Here is a 17769-nt window from a genome sequence, read left to right as displayed (position 1 = left end):
GTAGAGTAGAATGCGAAAGAAACAAGTCACATTTTAAGGCCCAGATTTTCAAACACGGGTTCTTAACGATGGCCTCTTTAATCCCTATTTAGGCACCGAAATAAGTTCTGAATAACCAGCAATTATTAGGCAATATCTCTGTGACCAATCAATTGTATTTCAAATACCGATAAATGGCGTTTTAACTCGACAGAGCCACTCTGATGGTCTGGTTTCTAGCAGCATTTGAAATATTATTTCCTGCCACTGGTATGGTCCTGTGTACCATCCTTACACATCCATCGGCTCACACATACACCTTAATTCTCTCTCACTCATAATTCATTTAACCCACAAACACCAGTTATATGTACTATTTAGATTTCAGGCTTTTTTCTAATGCTGACTTAAGAATTATTTAAGTAGGTGCACAGTCATTTATAAACGCGAATAAAAGATAAAATGTAAGGAGGAGCTATATGGCTGCTGAAAATGGGTGATGAGGCATGCACTCACATGGCATATGCTGTGAATTATAACTCTAGCATGCAGTCACGTATTCTGTTTCTTATTTGTATAAGCAGTCTGTGACAATATCTGATCCTGATCATCTTGCAGAGCCTAATCTAAAAAATGGTTAAAACTATATGAAACTTCTGAGCTGTAACGTTAATATTTATACGTTAATATTTTTCTCATTTAGTGGAAATTTTTTTAAACTTGACTAAAACAACATCGTTTGCTATGTGCTGTGTGCTATCTATAGCCCTGATGCTACAGATGTCCTCGCAGGATCAGTCTAATATAGTGCTTATTTAGATGTTTAACTTCATTGAGTATTGTTTTTGCAATATCTTACATATGTTTTCTTTCATCCAAAAGGATCCCAAAATGCTTCACAAAAGTGGGTATATTACAAAATCTGAGTGTGTAATTCACTCACTCAGAGATAGATAGAAATAAAAGAATTACTTTGCTCACCTTTTGTAAAACATAGCCATGTCTAGGATGAAGCACAGAAACTTTTTAACACCACCCACTAATATTACACAGCAGTTCAGGACAGGAATACTATACTCAGCTGAAAAGGCAAGAGACATTATGGATGCAAATTGTACAGTAGATAACCAAACTGGATACCTTTCTTAATCCCATGAAAAGTGGCATAGCTTTTTTTAATAACCACATGTGCTCAGGATCTTGCTTATTTGTTGGCATTTCCAGCAGTACGGTGCCTCCTAAAACCATATGTTAAATTATACTAGCCAAGTGTTTGTTTGGTAAATCATATATATCCAATGTCAGTTTAGATATAGAAAATAGAAATAATTTGGCATAAGTCGCCTCAATTTATCAGATTTATTTAAAATCGTTCTGAGCACTTGTGATATTGAAAAGGGGACTACAAAATATTGGTCTATCTTTTGATGTACTTAATTCAGTTCTTCACTGAAGTAGGGACATACATCTTAGCAGTTTGCAAGATCAGCTTGCTTTGGTTTGTTCTAATAAAAGGTTTCCCCAACTTTTTCTTGGTATGGGGCATCTTTTAGTAGTGAGGCAATATCGTGGGCCATCTCCCTTTCCAAACTCTGATTTACTTTCAGATTTGCAAGCACGTCAACCCTGTGTAACTACTGTAATTGCTAGCATGGAAAAGAGAATAAAGAAACTATTTATATATTTGAACTACTTAACGAGTTGGGTATGGCTGCTTTCCAGATGTCAGGGGAGATAATTACCTTTTGTCTCAGATCATTACCATTTTGTAATCTGAACCTGTGCTTTGTTTTAAGTACTATAAGCACTGAAAATTCACTCTCGCCCAGGTAAGTAGATGTGAAAAGCAGCAAAAGTTTCAAATCTCCATCGTGAATGCTGGATATTCTTCCTATAGTTGCAATCACAATTCTGTCCGGGGCTGGTTCTGTGGTCTTCAGGGTATATCTACACTGCAGTTAAAAACCCCATGGCGGGCCTGTGCCAGGTGGCTCAGGTTAACAGGGCTTGGGCTAAGGGGCTGTTTAATTGCAGTGTAAATGTTTGGGCTCTAGGACTCCGTGACAAGTCAGCTAGCCCGGGCCAGCTGGGGTTGTCTGATTGAAGTGTAGACATACCCTTAGTGTCTTGTTGCGGGCAAGTTCCTAGAAGCCATAGTTGTCTTTGAAAGACAAATCTGAAATGTTGCTCCCAGCTGCACTGAAAGGGCTTCTAACCAGTTCATCATTGTATGTGCCTTTGATGTTTTGTTTGTGAGTGACTTGACAGAGAGACAGGCACTTCGGGAGGGAGTTCAAAAAGGTGTGTCGGTGCTTTCTCATGATAAAGCCAAGACATACCAGTGTGAAGGAGGAACTTGGCAGCATTGATCACTCAGCACAGCAAAAACATTAGAAATCATGGGATAAGCTCTAAGGAAGTTAACTGTCTTCCCAGCAGCATCCTTTATGTTTTTCAGATGTGCTGGTGATTTCCTTGTGATTAGGGCCTCCTGGCCTGTACAAGGAGCTATTGGAGCTACAAAGCAGTTATAAGTGCTGCCACGTCATTGCTTGTGCTCCATTTGTGGAGACCATCACAATGTTCCCACTCAAGAACGCTTTCCATACGATATTTGAAAAACTTCCCCTGCAGTTGGGCAGGTTAGCAGAGACTGAGAACAAATGAAGTTGTCTTGCACTCCGCCACCAGATAAATATCTAACCTAGGAGAGAGAGTTTGCCAAGGAAGCCACATCAGTGAATTAATAAGACTTAATTGCAAATAAATAGTTGCTTCAAGCTTGAGAAGATTGATGCTACATTTTCACCAGTGGCAGAGATTCTTCTTGGTCCTGGATCTTTTCACAACTCTAAAGTGTCCAGTTACTTGCTTATCTTGTCACTGAACATCACTGAAACCAATTCTTGGTACAGCGAGCTTGAAGTAAAAACTCTTCCCTTGTGCTATCAGACTCCCCTTTGCTTTTCAGTGCAAAGACTCGCAAGATGAAATGTCTGCTTGTTGACTTCAGAGTGGACATTGTACTTTTTTGGCCATTTAGTTTTGTCAAGTTATACTGGAAAAACTCCAGAGGCTTGTCTGTCAGGCCAAAATGTTTGGTCTCTAGATTTAGCTGGAGATTGTTGGTTTGATTTTCATTGGCCAGCACCTCATAGCAAGTGATACATTGAGGATGGGGCTCATATTGTGAACAAGTCCATAGTAAGCACATCTCCATTTATTTGTGGTCATGTTTCATGATGGTCCTTCTTTTCATCTCTCTTTTCTCTTCTGTAGTTAAAGGCACTGGGCTGTGGCTTGCTCTGTTCACTCTCCCTTAGAACTTCGGCTCAGGCTGCCAATTATGAATGTACGGCCTGTAATGAGAGTTGGTAAAATCACAAATGAGCAGCAGCTGCGTTAAATAGTTACAGAAGAGAAGTAGTTGAAGTACAGTTGTTGTCTTCTATTTTTGCCCTTGTCATGTTACAAAGCTTAAGAGAGGTATGTCAGCAGGTCCAGAATGCTTTTTTTTTTTTTAATTATATTTTCCAAAAGCACTTTGCTGTACAAGTGGCTAGAGTAACTGCAGACTTTTTCTGGGAAAACTCACCGTCCTTTTTGTTCCTCATTTTATCTCTTCCTCTTCCTATCAGTTTTGTTCTCTTCCTCATTCTCGGCACAGGCTGCCCTGCATTCTGCTTCCTCTTCTACTCAAAATTGGTTTATCCCTTAAAAAGTTCCACAGCAGCCCCTAAACTCTCAATTTCCCATCCCCCAGGCAAAAATCAAATTTCTTTCCCCCCCCCCATTCAAAATAGGTTCTAATCCCTGCCCCACAGCCACTGACCTCACATGATCGGGAGCTCAGAGGACTGGGGAAGGAAGTGAGCAGCTCAGCAGGGAAAGGATGATTTACCAAGAGAGGAAGAGGGTTGTTTGTCAGAAGGGACACTTCAAGCCAGAGGGCAGCTTGTAGGGAGGTGGTCCAGGAAAGGAGCCAAAAACAGATTTCTTCAAGTAAACTATTTGCAGCCCTCTTTCCTCCTTCTCCTGCCCTTCCTGAAACTGCTTCTTTGGCTATGGGTTGCTCTTATACGTCATAGACAAAATATTGTAATTTAAGGGATACTACTAATTTTTTTTTAATTGTTTTTTTCCTGTTGGCATATTGCATTTTAGAAACTAGAAAATGGAATGCTTTAACTTTTCTCCACTTTGCAACCAATGATTCCCCCTCTCAGCTCCCAGTGTATTTAATGGAGCATAAGCAAAAATGACTGCACTCTATATTAACGTGAATGAACAGTACAGTCTCGGTTCTTATATATAAGTAGAGAATCTGTGTGTCCCTGAGAACTGTGAGGATCCAGCTAACATGGGCTGTCCCTGTCTGTGTTACAAAAAACTGTTTTGTCCTGTTTTTGCCCTAAGCCCCACCAGACTGGTCTTCCAAAGAAGCCACCACCCAACGGAGCTGGTGAAACTGTAAGTAGGCGGTGTGAACAAATATGCACCTCAGGAACCACCTCCATCCAGGTCTATCATACAGCCTGCCCTCCATGAAGCCCCTCACACACACGTATGAGAGTCTGCACCATGTGGAGTCTGGGGCATTGCTCCCAGTGGTGAGCCTACAGGGTGCTCACCATGTACTGGAGGTACCCGTCAGACCAGGGTTGGCATCTGTACTTTCGCTTGCTTCCCCTGTAACAGAGGGGTCAGCATGTTGTGGCAAGGTACAAGGGATGGTGGAAGCAAGAGATATTCATGGGTGGAAAGGCAGGACTGAGTCTATCTGATGGAGAGAATAAGAGGGGATGCTGGGAAGATCCAAGGGTGAAATCTAGGAAAGGAAGGGAGAGGAGAATGGAGAAGAGAAAGTGAGGGAAAAGAAGAGAAGACACAACGTAGAATATATGAGGGAGGAATAAGCAGCCTTTTCTCTCTTCCCTTTCATCTCCAGCTGTCAAATCCTCCTGTACATACCTCCCTAATCCCGATTAAAACCATCCCCTCATGAACCCTCTGCACGCAGGGCAAGGGCTCTGGTTCATCCCTGGAAAAAATTGATTGTCCCATAAACAAACTGTTTTTATTTTTAAACATAAGGATTGCATGAAGCTATTAAACTCTTGTAAACATCCGCAGCAGCTGAAACTTGGGCAGCTCAGCCTTTCCAGAGGCCTTTTTATTTGTTTTTGCATATGAATTAATCTATTAGGCTGTTATATTTAGTGCTCTTGACCATTTGTGTTCAACCGATATCAGAAATCCTAAGGGCCGGATTCTTGTCTGTGATAAATCAATGTAGCTTCACTGAAATAGCTTGTGCTACACTAATTTGCGCTAGGTGAGGTTCTGGCCCTAAGAGTCTTCCTTGACTCGCTGCAGGCCTCAAGTACTTCTTGATCAATTTAAGTTTTTAAAAAATCTCTATATTCTGCAGCAGCCACAGTTACAGATGCAGTCAGGAAAATGCACAGTTACAACACAGGTGTATGGATAAATCTCCTGCAGTCTCCTTCACAACAAAAATAAGGTTCTGGTGGCAATAAAAGTTTATCCTGTAATATTTCAGCAAGACTTTATAGGTCTTTTTCTTGTTGTAATTATGAAAGTCAAAATGATTATTTAGTCTTGTTAGCTTTTTTTTTTTTTTTTAATTTAAGAGCTCCACACCAGAATTGGCCTTAGCATTTTTGGAGTGGGCCTGTTAAACAGTGTTTTGCTACCTGTCCCCACCTGAGAGAGCCTGTCCACCATGATTGCAATGCTGTGCAGTAAGCCCAATAGTTCTGGGGGAGAGTTAGAGATGGTTGTCAGACGCCCCTCATAATTGTCTCCTCGCAATCCTGCCCTTATCTGCTTTTGTCTCTTATCACACTTTCATCCCTATTATCTCTTCTTCAGTGCTGCCAGCTCTGAACCCTTCTTTCATAACTATGTTCTCTTTCTTCAAGATGCTCTTTACCCATGGAATATTCTCACTGAAATGATGCTTAAGGACTCTGTGCTCTCTTCGTTGCTTATTATCTTAGGTTGTTGACTTTTCAGGAGATGGATTCTGTCTTATGAATGCGAACAGCGCATTGTGGGCATGACCATTATACAAATTAATATAGAATGTGTTTTGGGATCTTCTGGCTGTGAGAGGACTGTGAATTACTTGTGACCTTGAGGAAAAATCAGTGAAAGGTGACTATTGAGATTCCCTCTTGCTTGTTTTAGTTCATCTCTCAAATTTGGGGAAGAGGGTACAAATTTGGGACTGCAGAGGCTGGCGTTAATCAGGTTATTGTATCAGCTCTGGAAATGTATTTGTTAGTTAATTAATATAGCAGATCACTAGGTGCAAAAATCCCGGTACTTCATGTCAGTTTCTAGGTTAACTGTGCCTTTGACACCCTCCCCCACAAACCAGTCTTCTTTAAGCACCCACTTTAGGTTTAGGCTCCCAGCAATCACCTCTCTTGTGTCTCTCCGTCCAGACTGGGGGTTAGGCCTGCAGTCCTTCCACACCTCACTGTGATATCCCCAGCAAGCCAGTCTGGCTAACAGCTAGAATCTGTATGATGCTTTCTGTCTGAAGGCTATGAACAGCATATTGCCAGCAGTTACAATTTATCCCACAGTTCTTTCTAAGTAAGCACAGCTATTCTTAAGGTAAAAGCATCACAGAGGAAACATATAAAAACAATTGAAGTTCCTACATGCTTATCAGAGGTCACTCCAACTCCAGCATAGGGCTCTGGTAGATGTCAGTCTTTCCAATCCTTCCAGGGGTTGGGTTCTCCTAGGACCCAAGGTCCTGTCTGTTTGCTGAATCAAAAGAAAGCCATGTGTTAGTTTAAACTCAGCCTTTTTTGTACCAAAAGCCCTTTCTTTGTCTGTTGGTCTCTGGAAAAAGCAGTTTGAACTAGCAAATCTTCTCGGGGGGCAGTATCTTTCTGGAGATGTTTACAACGTGAGTGATTCACCTTAATGACCACCCCCACTGTTTTTATTTCCTGGAGGAGCTGTCATAGCCATCCCCCGGGAGTTGAATACAACCCTTGGCCCACAATGATACAAAAACCATTCCTCAACTCAATACAATGTGGTTCCCAAGGATGTTGCAATATCTCTTACACTTTTTATATTCATGTAAGAAGTGTCTCTTAGGGTCCTAGGCAAGGTGACATTCTGGGACAAATTCAAGCCTGGTGCAACTCCAATGAAGTCAGTTTGGCATTTCATCTTCCTTTTTAAGAAATCGTGTTTGGCATTGTCTACACTAGCACTTTCGTCGTTAAAACTTGTGTCACTCGGGGGGGTGGGGAGGGGGGTGAAAAAACACCCCCCTGAACAACAAGAGTTTGAACCACTAAAAGCACTGTTGTGAACAGCTCTTTGTCGGCAGGAGCCGCGCTCCTGATGAGGACACTACCACCCCTCACTATCACCCCTGGCAATAAAGAGCAGCTACACACCGCACCATACAACGGCGCGGCTGCAGCGGCATGGCCACACTGTTGTAAGGTGCCCTGTGTAGACATCGCCTTAGTTTCTACAAAGGAGTGGTGTGTCTGTCGTTGAGTGGAGCAGCGGCACTGTGATGCATCTTTAATGTAAACAGAAATGTTATCATCAATAATACACCATGAATAAATATTTTTATTTTTGCCTTTGCTTTGTTTTCTGACATTTCTGTTACGCAGAATGAATGCACTCACACGGGAAATTATTAAAAGACAAAAACACGACATCACCTGTGGGTGAACACTTCTCACCAAGTGATTATTCTCTACCTGACCTATCAGTCCTCATCCTCAAAAGAAACCTGCACAACGCTTTCAAAAGACAAGCCCGGGAGCTTAGACAATAAAAATCATGGTCTTAATAGAGACACTGGATTTATGCTTTCTTATAACACTCTGTCACCCACTAACAGTCCTCCACCCTTTCTCTCCCTATGACTAGAGGGGTGTTAATGGACCACTTCACTTTGAATCGTCCCTTGAGATATGTATTAACTACTTATGCTAAACAATCAGTTCAAACCTTATATTTAGCAATGACACTTTGAGATAGGGCAGGTCTACAGGTCTTGCACCCAGGGCGGTTTAGGTTGGACATTAGGAAAAACTTCCTAACTGTCAGGGTTGTTAAGCACTGGAATAAATTGCCTAGGGAGGTTGTGGAATCTCCATCATTGGGGATTTTTAAGAGCAGATTGGACAAATTCCTGTCAAGGATGGTCTGGATAATACTTAGTCCTGCCTTGAGTGCAGGGGACTGGACTAAATGACCTCTCGAGGTCCCTTCCAGTCCTATGATTCTACACTTAAAACTCTGGGGCAGCGCTGCTTCAGTGAAGACAATACTATGCTGATGGGAGAGCTTCTCCCGTCGGCATAGTTAATCCACCTCCGCAAGAGCCGGTAATTGTGTTGACAGGAGAAGCCCTCCCATCAAAGTAGCGCTGTCTACACCAGGGTTTGGGTCGGTATAACTGTCAGTTAGGGTTGTGGATTCTTCACACCTCTGAGTGACATAGTTATACTAATGTAAGTTTGTAGGGTAGACTTGGCCTTAGTTTCCCAGACCTGAGGAAGAGCTCTGGGTAAGCTCGAAAGCTTGTCTCTTTCAAGTCTCTTTTCAAGCTTGTCTCAACAGAAGTTGGTTCAATAAAAGATATTACCTCACCCACCTTGTCGCACAGAAAATAAGGCATAGGAACACAGGAATTGCCATATGGAGCAGAGCAGTTTTGCCCAGTATCCTACTCTCAACACCGGCCGGTACCAGCTGCTTCAAACTAAGGCGCAAGAAACCCCCGCAGTAAGCAATTATGGGATAACTTGCCCCAAGGGATAATTTCCTCTTAACCTGCATTAATTAGAGGTTAGATTTTGCCCTATTCTATTCTCTGTTGGTTCTTAGATACTCATATCACACTCATCTCTGTAGTATCTTTCACTAGTGCATTTAGCACTGTAACTATGCATCTGTCATGTGGTGTTTGTTCTCTTACCCTCTCCCCAGAGGGTAAAGCATTTGCACTGTAGTGTCTTGATAGAATATGTGGGGTTATTTTGTTCTGTGTTTATGCTTGAGTTTATATTCCTTCCAAAACTCCCGTTTAATTTTTAAATATCCATTTTATCTAGATAAAATGTCCAATCCTTTTTGAATCCTGCTAAGCTATGGGCTTCAATGATATTCTGTGGCCATGGGTTCCACAGGCAAATTGAGCATTGTGTAAAGAGCTGTATCATAGACCAGACTGAAAAGCATCATGGAGATTTCTAAGTCTGTCTTAGTGGTTACCCTGTCTTCTAATTGGGGGAAGATGGAATAATGTTGTGAGAAACCATAGCGTTGTAAACATGTTGCATCTAGAAAATTAAATGCCTGAGTTGTCAGTGTCGACAAATATTGCTGTCAGAAACGGAAGAAATAACTTATCACACAAAATGTTTATCACCAACTTAAGTTTATTTTAAATACTTCAATTTTTTTTCTTTTTAGGTAGTGTTTAACATGGTTGTAGAAGTGCCTCGCTGGTCAAATGCTAAAATGGAGGTAATTAAAAAAACAACCTTGGTTTATTAAATATATAGATATTTGCAGAATTGATGGTGGTGTAATGGTTTCCAACATTTTAGAAAGTCAGTTTAATCCTTATATGTAACATTCTTACTACTAGAATGTTCTTTTGCAGTTATTAATATTGACGTTTTTCCTGTAGTTAAAAAAATTAAGGGCCTAGTTTTGTCTCCCTTACTCACATTGAGTATTTCCTTATTCCTCAGTAACCCCATTGATTTCAAGATGGAGAGTAAAGTGCTACTCAACATGAATACGAGTGGCAGAACAGTCCTAAAAATGTTTGAGTTCAGGACACCATCCTGCAATTTATCTTCCTCTCATATAAACAGATACAGTAATTTATTTAACTTTGGATTCAAAAGATTTAATCCCTCCATGAGCTTTATCGGTGAATAAATTATAGAGTGCCAGTCCTAATCTTGACCTCTCTGTATTGGCACTTGAAAAGCATCATCTTTCATCTAAGAGCAGTTGTTGGCACTTAGTTACTTTTGAAGTTTTTTTTTCTTCCTGGGAAATGAGCTTCTGAAATTTTAAAAGCAGAGCCTGACTGGAGCATTCCTCTGCAGTGTCACAAAACAAAGGCGTAGGCATGCTTCATTAATAGTGTAGGTAAAACACTTCCTAGATCGTACAGGAACTAGCTTGTTCCCTAGGTAGTATATTAATTTCCCTTCCCCAAGGTTTTATGGAAGTTTGGGGGTAAGTTGTTAATAGTCTTGCCTGTGCTGGTGCCCTGTCCAGAGCTTAACTTTTTTTTCCTGATGCTGAAATGATTTTGAAGGTTGGATTTTAAACAGTGTTCACTATCACAGTTCATACTTGTAGGAATAATGCTATTTTTTCTTCTGTCAAATAATCACCTTACATTTTAAGATGACATCAGGGGAAGGCTGAGTCCACTTGCCAAATGTTCTAATTTCACTGCACTATTTAAAGGCTTAACTTGACATCTAAGTTGCTTTTAAATGTATTTTATTTTCTTACCTAACACTTTGCTTGACCTCTGGCGATATAGAGACACCTGCCATCCCATTAGAATCAGGTTCCAAAGTGGTGTGACATCCTTGTCTGGCTTCTCCACCTCTGACTTCTTGCAAGAGACAAGAAATGGCTGCCTTACTTTGCCGTGCCAGCTGATCAGATAATTGCTGGGATATGGAAACTCTTAGAACACTACTCTGGCAGAGATTATATCGGTGCCCATCAGGTTTCTGTTCTCCTAACCCCTTCCCTGCTCCCAGACACCATCCTTCAGATTGGACGATGGTGGGAAGCCAAAACTAGACACAGATCACCACACATCTGTGATTCCTGGACTGCTCCTCCCTTCATGGGAAGACTTTCTTATCTGATCTAAAGAATTTAAGAAACAAAGTTATTGAAACTTGCCTCCCCTCCTCCCTCTTAGTAGATCACATTTCCTGCATGTCACTCTGCCCCAACAGTTCACATAGTTTCCTGTTGGCCTTCCTTGAGGTCATTCTCATTTTTGCATCTCCAGCAGCCTCTTCCAAGACACTCTGGCAACATCAGGCAGGGGCCAAATTATTCTGCTCAGTTACATCACTGTACATCTGGAGAAACATCACCATTCTCAGTGGAGTTACTCCATATTTCGCTAGTAGGATTTGGCCAAATGCAGGGTAAAATCCTGACTGAAACCAGAATTGCACAATCAGTCACAAATTTTGGAGCGTGCTCTGTTTTTTCAAGAGGGAGACCTATAATTAGAGGCACAATGTCCAGCTCTGACCTGGTGTAAATGGGTGCAACTCCTTTGGAAGTCTATGGGCTAATTTCAGTGATGATTTAAATGGTGGTGTATGCCACATAGAATCATAGAATATCAGGGTTGGAAGGGACCTCAGGAGGTCATCTAGTCCAACCCCCTGCTCAAAGCAGGACCAATCCCCAACTAAATCATCCCAGCCAGGGCTTTGTCAAGCCTGACCTTAAAAACTTGTAAGGAAGGAGATTCCACCACCTCCCTAGTAACACATTCCAGTGTTTCACCACCCTCCTAGTGAAAAAGTTTTTCCTAATATCCAACCTAAACCTCCCCCACTGCAACTTGAGACCATTACTCCTCATTCTGTCATCTGCCACCACTGAGAACAGTCTAGATCCATCCTCTTTGGAACCCCCTTTCAGGTAGTTGAAAGCAACTATCAAATCCCCCCTCATTCTTCTCTTCTGCAGACTAAACAATCCCAGTTCCCTCAGCTTCTCCTCATAAGTCATGTGTTCCAGTCCCTTAATCATTTTTGTTGCCCTCCGCTGGATTCTTTCCAATTTATCCACATCCTTCTTGTAGTGTGGGGCCCAAAACTGGACACAGTACTCCAGATGAGGCCTCACCAATGTCGAATAGAGGGGAACGATGCTTAGCATAAATAGGTCAGAAAACATGTGTAGGCCGTGAAGTCAGACTTGTCTACTTGGGGAAATTGGCCAGAATAGCTATTGTGGAATAATAATTCTGCAATAGATCCCCATGTGGAGATGCCTATTTAGGAACAAGAGTGCGTTTTTCTGATTTAACTTAATCTGCTTCCAATCTTGCACCAATTTGGTGTTCATTGGGTGTGCAGAATGAGTGTGCAGAACAAGTGTAATTTATGTACTATGGGTAGAGAAAGCAGATGGTGTAGGAAAACAACTAACAGTTAAAGCAGTTTTTCGTCATTGTCAAACCCTTGTTGTCTGATCAGCTTGGACCCCTATTTATGTTACTGCCAAGTTTGGCCCATAAAGTGCAGTGCTTCCAACCTAGGTCCCCTTCAGTATTTGTATCTGACCATGAGACACTTCTTATAATGATATGCCTTTGCGTGTCTGGGTCCAGTTTTTTTTTTTTTTGCCATGAATACTTCACACCAAAGCTTAAAAAATTAATAAGTCTGTTTTTGAACATGACCCTAAAGAATTAGTGAGGCTATCGCACTTTAATACTTTCCAAACCTCAAGCTTGCTCTCCCCACTGCCCAAAATGCAACTTCTTACTCAGTTCGGTACAGGATTAATTGCTGTGCATTTTAGAATTCTTTACTCACTCTCTTTCTCTTTCACAATCTGCTTAGATTGCCACCAAGGAACTATTGAATCCCATTAAACAAGATATAAAGAGAGGCAAGCTTCGATATGTGGCCAATATCTTCCCTCACAAGGGTTATATATGGAATTATGGTGCCCTCCCTCAGGTAACATTTTTGTTATAATGGTGAAACCTTCCTGTCTTCTGAATAAATTGCCTTATAAATCCTGAGCATTGCCTGAATGCAAATATGTTGCAAGAAGGATGTTTCTGTTTGATAGATTTGTAAATTAGGAATTTTTTATGCAGAACTTTAGTGTGTCCATAAATTTTGATCAGAATTGGGGCATGTATGTGCTATTTCAGGAAGGAGTTAAGTATTAAGGAACCTTGAATTTATATGTTTTACTTCCCTCTACTATGTGACAGGATTATGCTGTCATCTTCCTGTCATTCAAAAGTACTTAAAACAAGTAGTAGTAACATTTTTTTCCCCTTACACAAAGTTCAGGTGGTAAATTCATGGAGGCCATTCATATTTGGCAGTGCAAATAGTAACTGGAATCTCTTAACCTCTTTGACAAAGGAAAAAAATGTAGAGACTTTGGTTTTTGGGTTAAACTCTAGTTACATGTACTTTGACTCATTTCACTTTAAACCTTTAGACTTCTTTGATCATATTTCATTTAAAATTTTATGTTTCGTGTTTATAAAAAGTGACTGAAATTCCAAATTTGGTGACAATAAGGATTTAGATGTTTGCTCATGAGCAACCGGTGGGGAAGTAATTAAGGGTGCCTTGGAAGAAATTTCACCATGAGGCTCTTTTTTCCCTCTTCCTAAAATCCATATTTTTTGGTGGAAGGGCGTGCGTGCGTGTGTGTGTGTGTGTGTGCGCGTGTGTTTTTCTCCCTCATTTCTAGTAGATTCATTACTTCAAACGTGGAAAAGAAAAATCTCCAAATTGAAGCAATTACCTACTTCAGAGGATATAAAAATCACAAAAAAACAAAGTCACTTATAGCAGGAAAATAGCTACTGATGACAAAACTTTTTCTAAAAGTGAAAATAACTAAGTTTTAAAACCATCCCCTTTAATTAAAAAACCCAGCAAACAAAATGTTGAGCATATCTTTAGAAACACATCCAGCCTTGACTTAGCATTTGTACCTGAAGAGGGACTTTAATCCCAGACCCTCAGATTAAAAGGCTGGTGCTCTACCAGCTATCTTACCCAGGCTCATAAAATGTAGCATCTTTCTTGAGCTAAGCATGCCTATTGCCAGAAAAAGGGAAGGTTGTATCTTCATTTACTGGTGTTTTATTAATCTCTGTAATTTATAGATAAACTAAGGAATTGTGTTTGGAGATTAATTATTGTGTTTCTCAATCCTTTAACAGACTTGGGAAGATCCACACCATAAAGATAAGGATACAGGATGTTGTGGTGATAATGATCCCATTGATGTGTGTGAAATAGGCACAAAGGTTTGTCTTAATAAACACGGTTATTTTAATATTTTGGTGGCAGATTTTTGGATAGAATGGAGAGGGGCAAGGTGGAAGCAATTGACCAGAGGGAAGAGGTTACAGTATTTGTGGTTGGGGGATGACCAAAGTACAGGGCCAGGTTTAGGGAAAATGGCACCTGGGGCAAACTTACATTTTGGTGCCCCTGGCCCCGATGGGTGTGGTGCCCCCTCACATTGTTCCTGGTCCCCCATGGACTCCCCACCCTCCCTTCCCCCCTAACCCCTGCACTGTGCCACCTTCACCCATAATGCCTGCACCTCCCTCCTGCTCCCCTAAACTCCTACACTGTGCATGCCCCCTCACCTCAACCCTTGCATTCCCCTCCTGTGCCCCTAGTCCCTGCACCCCTTCACTCCTATCCCCTGCACCTCTCTCCTGTGCCCCAACTGTTTCACTCTGCCCACGTCACTCCTGCCTCCTGCTCCCATAACCCCTGCATCCCCGTCCTGTATCCATGTGGGGAAACTGACCTGGATGCACAAAGCAGCTGGCATTGCTGCTCACTCTCCCGCTGGACTGCCGCACCTCTGCCCCATGCCCCCCCTGGCTGCATAAGGAGACGGCAGGAGAGCAGCAGCTGCTGATGCGTCAGCACAGCCCAGGTGAGGAAGTGACCTGAATGCAGGGAGCCCTGGTGTTGTGTGTGTTGGGGGGGGGCGGGGAGGGAGAGGAGAGAGAGAGAGAGTGTGTGTGTGTGTGACACAGTGTGTGTTGTGTTGAGGGGAGTGTGTGTGTGCCTGAGTGTATGGGTGCGCTGTCTCTTTAAGAAAGCACTCAGTTGTCAGGAGCCTGAAGGCTTGTGTTCAGAGACATGCAGCCGCCAGCAGCTCTGGACCCAGAGAGGCAGCAGTGCACACACAGATTTCCCCCTGTCCCATCACCCCAGCTCAATGGAAATCCGGTGCACAGGTGAGGGGGACGCCCTGACATCAGCCCCCAGCAGACAGCAGGACGCTCCCAGTCCGGAGTGTCCAGGGCGGCTCCGGGGAGGAGAAAAGGGGGTGGGGGGAGACAGGAACAGCAGCAGCTACACAGGCAGAGCAGCGGGGAGGAGGGGAACCTCTGCTCTGGAGGAGTCACCTGATCACCTGGCTCAATGGCTGGTCGTCCAACTGCCCTCTGCAGCTTGGGTCTCTCCCCCTTACCCCGTCTCCAGCGCTGCTGCCTGCCTGCCGCCTCCATCAGCCCAGCTGGCCCTCAGCAGGTCAGGTGGGAATCCAAACCCTGCACATGTCACCCTCTTTGGTGGGTTGCCCTGGGCGGGGGTCCGAATAGCCCACCCCAGAGGCCGGCCCTGCCAAAGTATGGGCAAGGTTCTGTTGTTAGAATCTGAGCGGAAACTGAGGGTTGCTTGTGTTAATAGGGAAGGGTTTAAAAACCCTGGGGCTCACTTCAGGTTTATGTCTTATATTCCTAAAAGCTCATGCTTCAGGGTTTCAGCTGGCCTCTGGCAGGGGGTCAGGAAGGGATTCCCCCCTCTGCCTCCCAAATATTCTGAAAGTGTTTTTATCTTCTTTTTCTGAATAATCAGGGATGGTCATGGCTGGAGGTGGCACATTGGATGGGGCAGGCCAGAGCTCTGAGGTGGCACCAGTGATTCTCTCTCTCTCACTCTCTCTCTTTCTCAGGTTCTTGGCTGGCTATTTGTTGCTCACGTGCTCAGGGTCTAACTGATGGCCATATGTGGGGTTGAGAAGAAATTTTCAGATTGGCACTGATCTTGGGGAGGGCGGGGTTTCAGCTTCCTCTACAGTGAGTGTGGGTATAACTCATTTGCCTGGATTATAAGGTTATATCTCACTTAATCATTTCACTGCTATTGTGGGAGCATTGGGCACTGGTGTACTTGGTCCCTTGTATTTGCCTGGGGCACACAATAATCTAGTCTTCTGTGGGCTGTAATACTGGGGTCTAATTTCAGTTGTTGGGTTTTGTGTGAGGGTAGTGGTGGCCTGTAATATCTAATCTGACCTGTCGTAGGACTTGGTGGTCCATTCTGGCCTTAAACTCTATGAAATGGTGAATTTTGGAGAGGGGAAAAAAGGATTTCACAAAAGCTTGGGTGTTGGATGAGAGAGACAAAAGGAGGTAAAAATGGCAGGTTTTAGGGCTAGAATAACTCACAAGGGCAGTGCAGTTCTTAATGGCGATGGAAAAGAGAGAGAACTTTTTTTTTTTCTTTTTCCCGTGTTGAGCTTGAATTGCCATGGGAAATCTAGGAACATGAGACAGAAAAACAAAGATGTGAGACTGGAGTGAGGGGGATAGATTAGGTGAAAAGGCAGTTTTGGGAGTTACCTGTTTAGAGGTGGTAGGTTGAGGCCACCTAGAGATGAGAAAGGAAAGAGGGTCTATATAGCGCTTATGGGATGTTGACTGGGATGGGTGGAGAAGGAGACTCCAAAGGATCATTTGGAGTGGTAAGGTGGTAACAACATGGAGGGAGAAAAATTCTGAAGGTCCACAGAGTTAGGAAAGGAGGTAGCAATCATCAGTTGTGCTAAAGGTGGTGGATAGATCAAGGAGAATGAGTTTGCAGAAGATGCCCCTGGGACTATGCCAGAAGGAGACTGATTGATAGTGACCTAAGTAAAGGCTGTGCCACTGGAGAAGAGGAACCTGAATTTGGATTACAAGGGATCCAAGAAGGAATTGGAAGAGAGGAAATTGCTGCAGCAGGAAGAAACCTCACACTCATGGGGCTTGGAGGAAAAGAAGAGGAGAGAGAGGAGGTGCTATTTGGAGAAGCCAGGGTGAATGCAGAGTGTGGAGATAGGTGTATGTTTGAAGGCTAGGAGAAAGGAGCCAGGAGAGTGAGAGAAGAGATGAGGATTTGGGATGGGGACAGGAGCGATAGGTAGAAGGGATTAGAAGATGAATGAGTGGTGCCTCTGGATCACAGATTGGGGTAAATGTAGAGGGAAGGGAAGAAAATTCTTGCTAGAACATGTCAGTTTTCTCCTTGAAGAAATTACTGAGATCCTGCACAGAGAGATGGAAGAGAGAATCAAAGGTGAGAAAAGACTGGAGAGGGGCAAGTAGGCCTGGGAATCTGTTAGGGACGGGAAGTAAAACTCTGGACAGGAATGTGGCAGAGTTGAAAGAGGAGAACAACTTTTTGGTCCGTTAGAGGAAAACAAAGAGGTTGTGACTGTGTAGCCTTTTCTGTACCTTACTGAGACAGGAATTGTGCTGCTGTGCTTTCAGGTACACTCTCTTGGTGAGATCGTTCAGGTAAAGGTTCTTGGAGTTATGGCTCTTATTGATGAAGGAGAGACCGATTGGAAGATTATTGCCATCAGTGTGGATGACCCAGAAGCCCAGAAAATTCATGGCAAGTATCTTTACCTGTCCTCAAACCATCCATTTCAGCAAGTGAACTTTGAGGAATAGGATAAACAGAAGTGTGGCCTAGATTACTAACTGCGCAGCTCTAGATTTAAATATTTGCACCTTGCTTTTAATTGCATGGCCAGTAGAGTGGTCTCTGACATTTACACACAAAGGATGAGGCAAGGCAGACAGCCTAAAGAAAAGGAAGCATGTATTAAACATCTTCTTTAGGGAATGCATGTACGTATCTCACACTAAGCTTTAGGAAGGCTAACAGCTATCTCCGGACTTCCTCAAATGACCTGTCATAC

The 17769-nt window shown here is 42.9% G+C and overlaps 1 protein-coding gene across 8 annotated transcripts in view; it reads left to right on the top strand.

Moving 5' to 3' along the window:
• The window catches only part of PPA2 (inorganic pyrophosphatase 2), a 44945-nt gene that overhangs the window by 6591 nt on the left and 20585 nt on the right, over positions 1-17769 (top strand). For 5 of the 8 annotated variants that reach the window (XM_037896993.2, XM_037896991.2, XM_037896990.1 and 2 more), the window contains 4 exons: positions 9475-9528; positions 12639-12758; positions 13994-14080; positions 17333-17459. In XM_037896993.2, coding sequence (XP_037752921.2) covers positions 9475-9528; positions 12639-12758; positions 13994-14080; positions 17333-17459 — 388 coding nt within the window. Of the gene's footprint in view, positions 1-4395; positions 4450-9474; positions 9529-12638; positions 12759-13993; positions 14081-17332; positions 17460-17769 lie in introns of all 8 variants that reach the window. The other 3 variants (XR_005225099.2, XM_037896988.2, XM_037896989.2) reach the window with 1 other exon arrangement.

This window comes from Chelonia mydas, chromosome 4, assembly GCF_015237465.2.
Source record: "Chelonia mydas isolate rCheMyd1 chromosome 4, rCheMyd1.pri.v2, whole genome shotgun sequence".
Lineage (NCBI taxonomy): Eukaryota > Metazoa > Chordata > Testudines > Cheloniidae > Chelonia > Chelonia mydas.
This window is presented reverse-complemented; position numbering and strand designations above follow the sequence as displayed.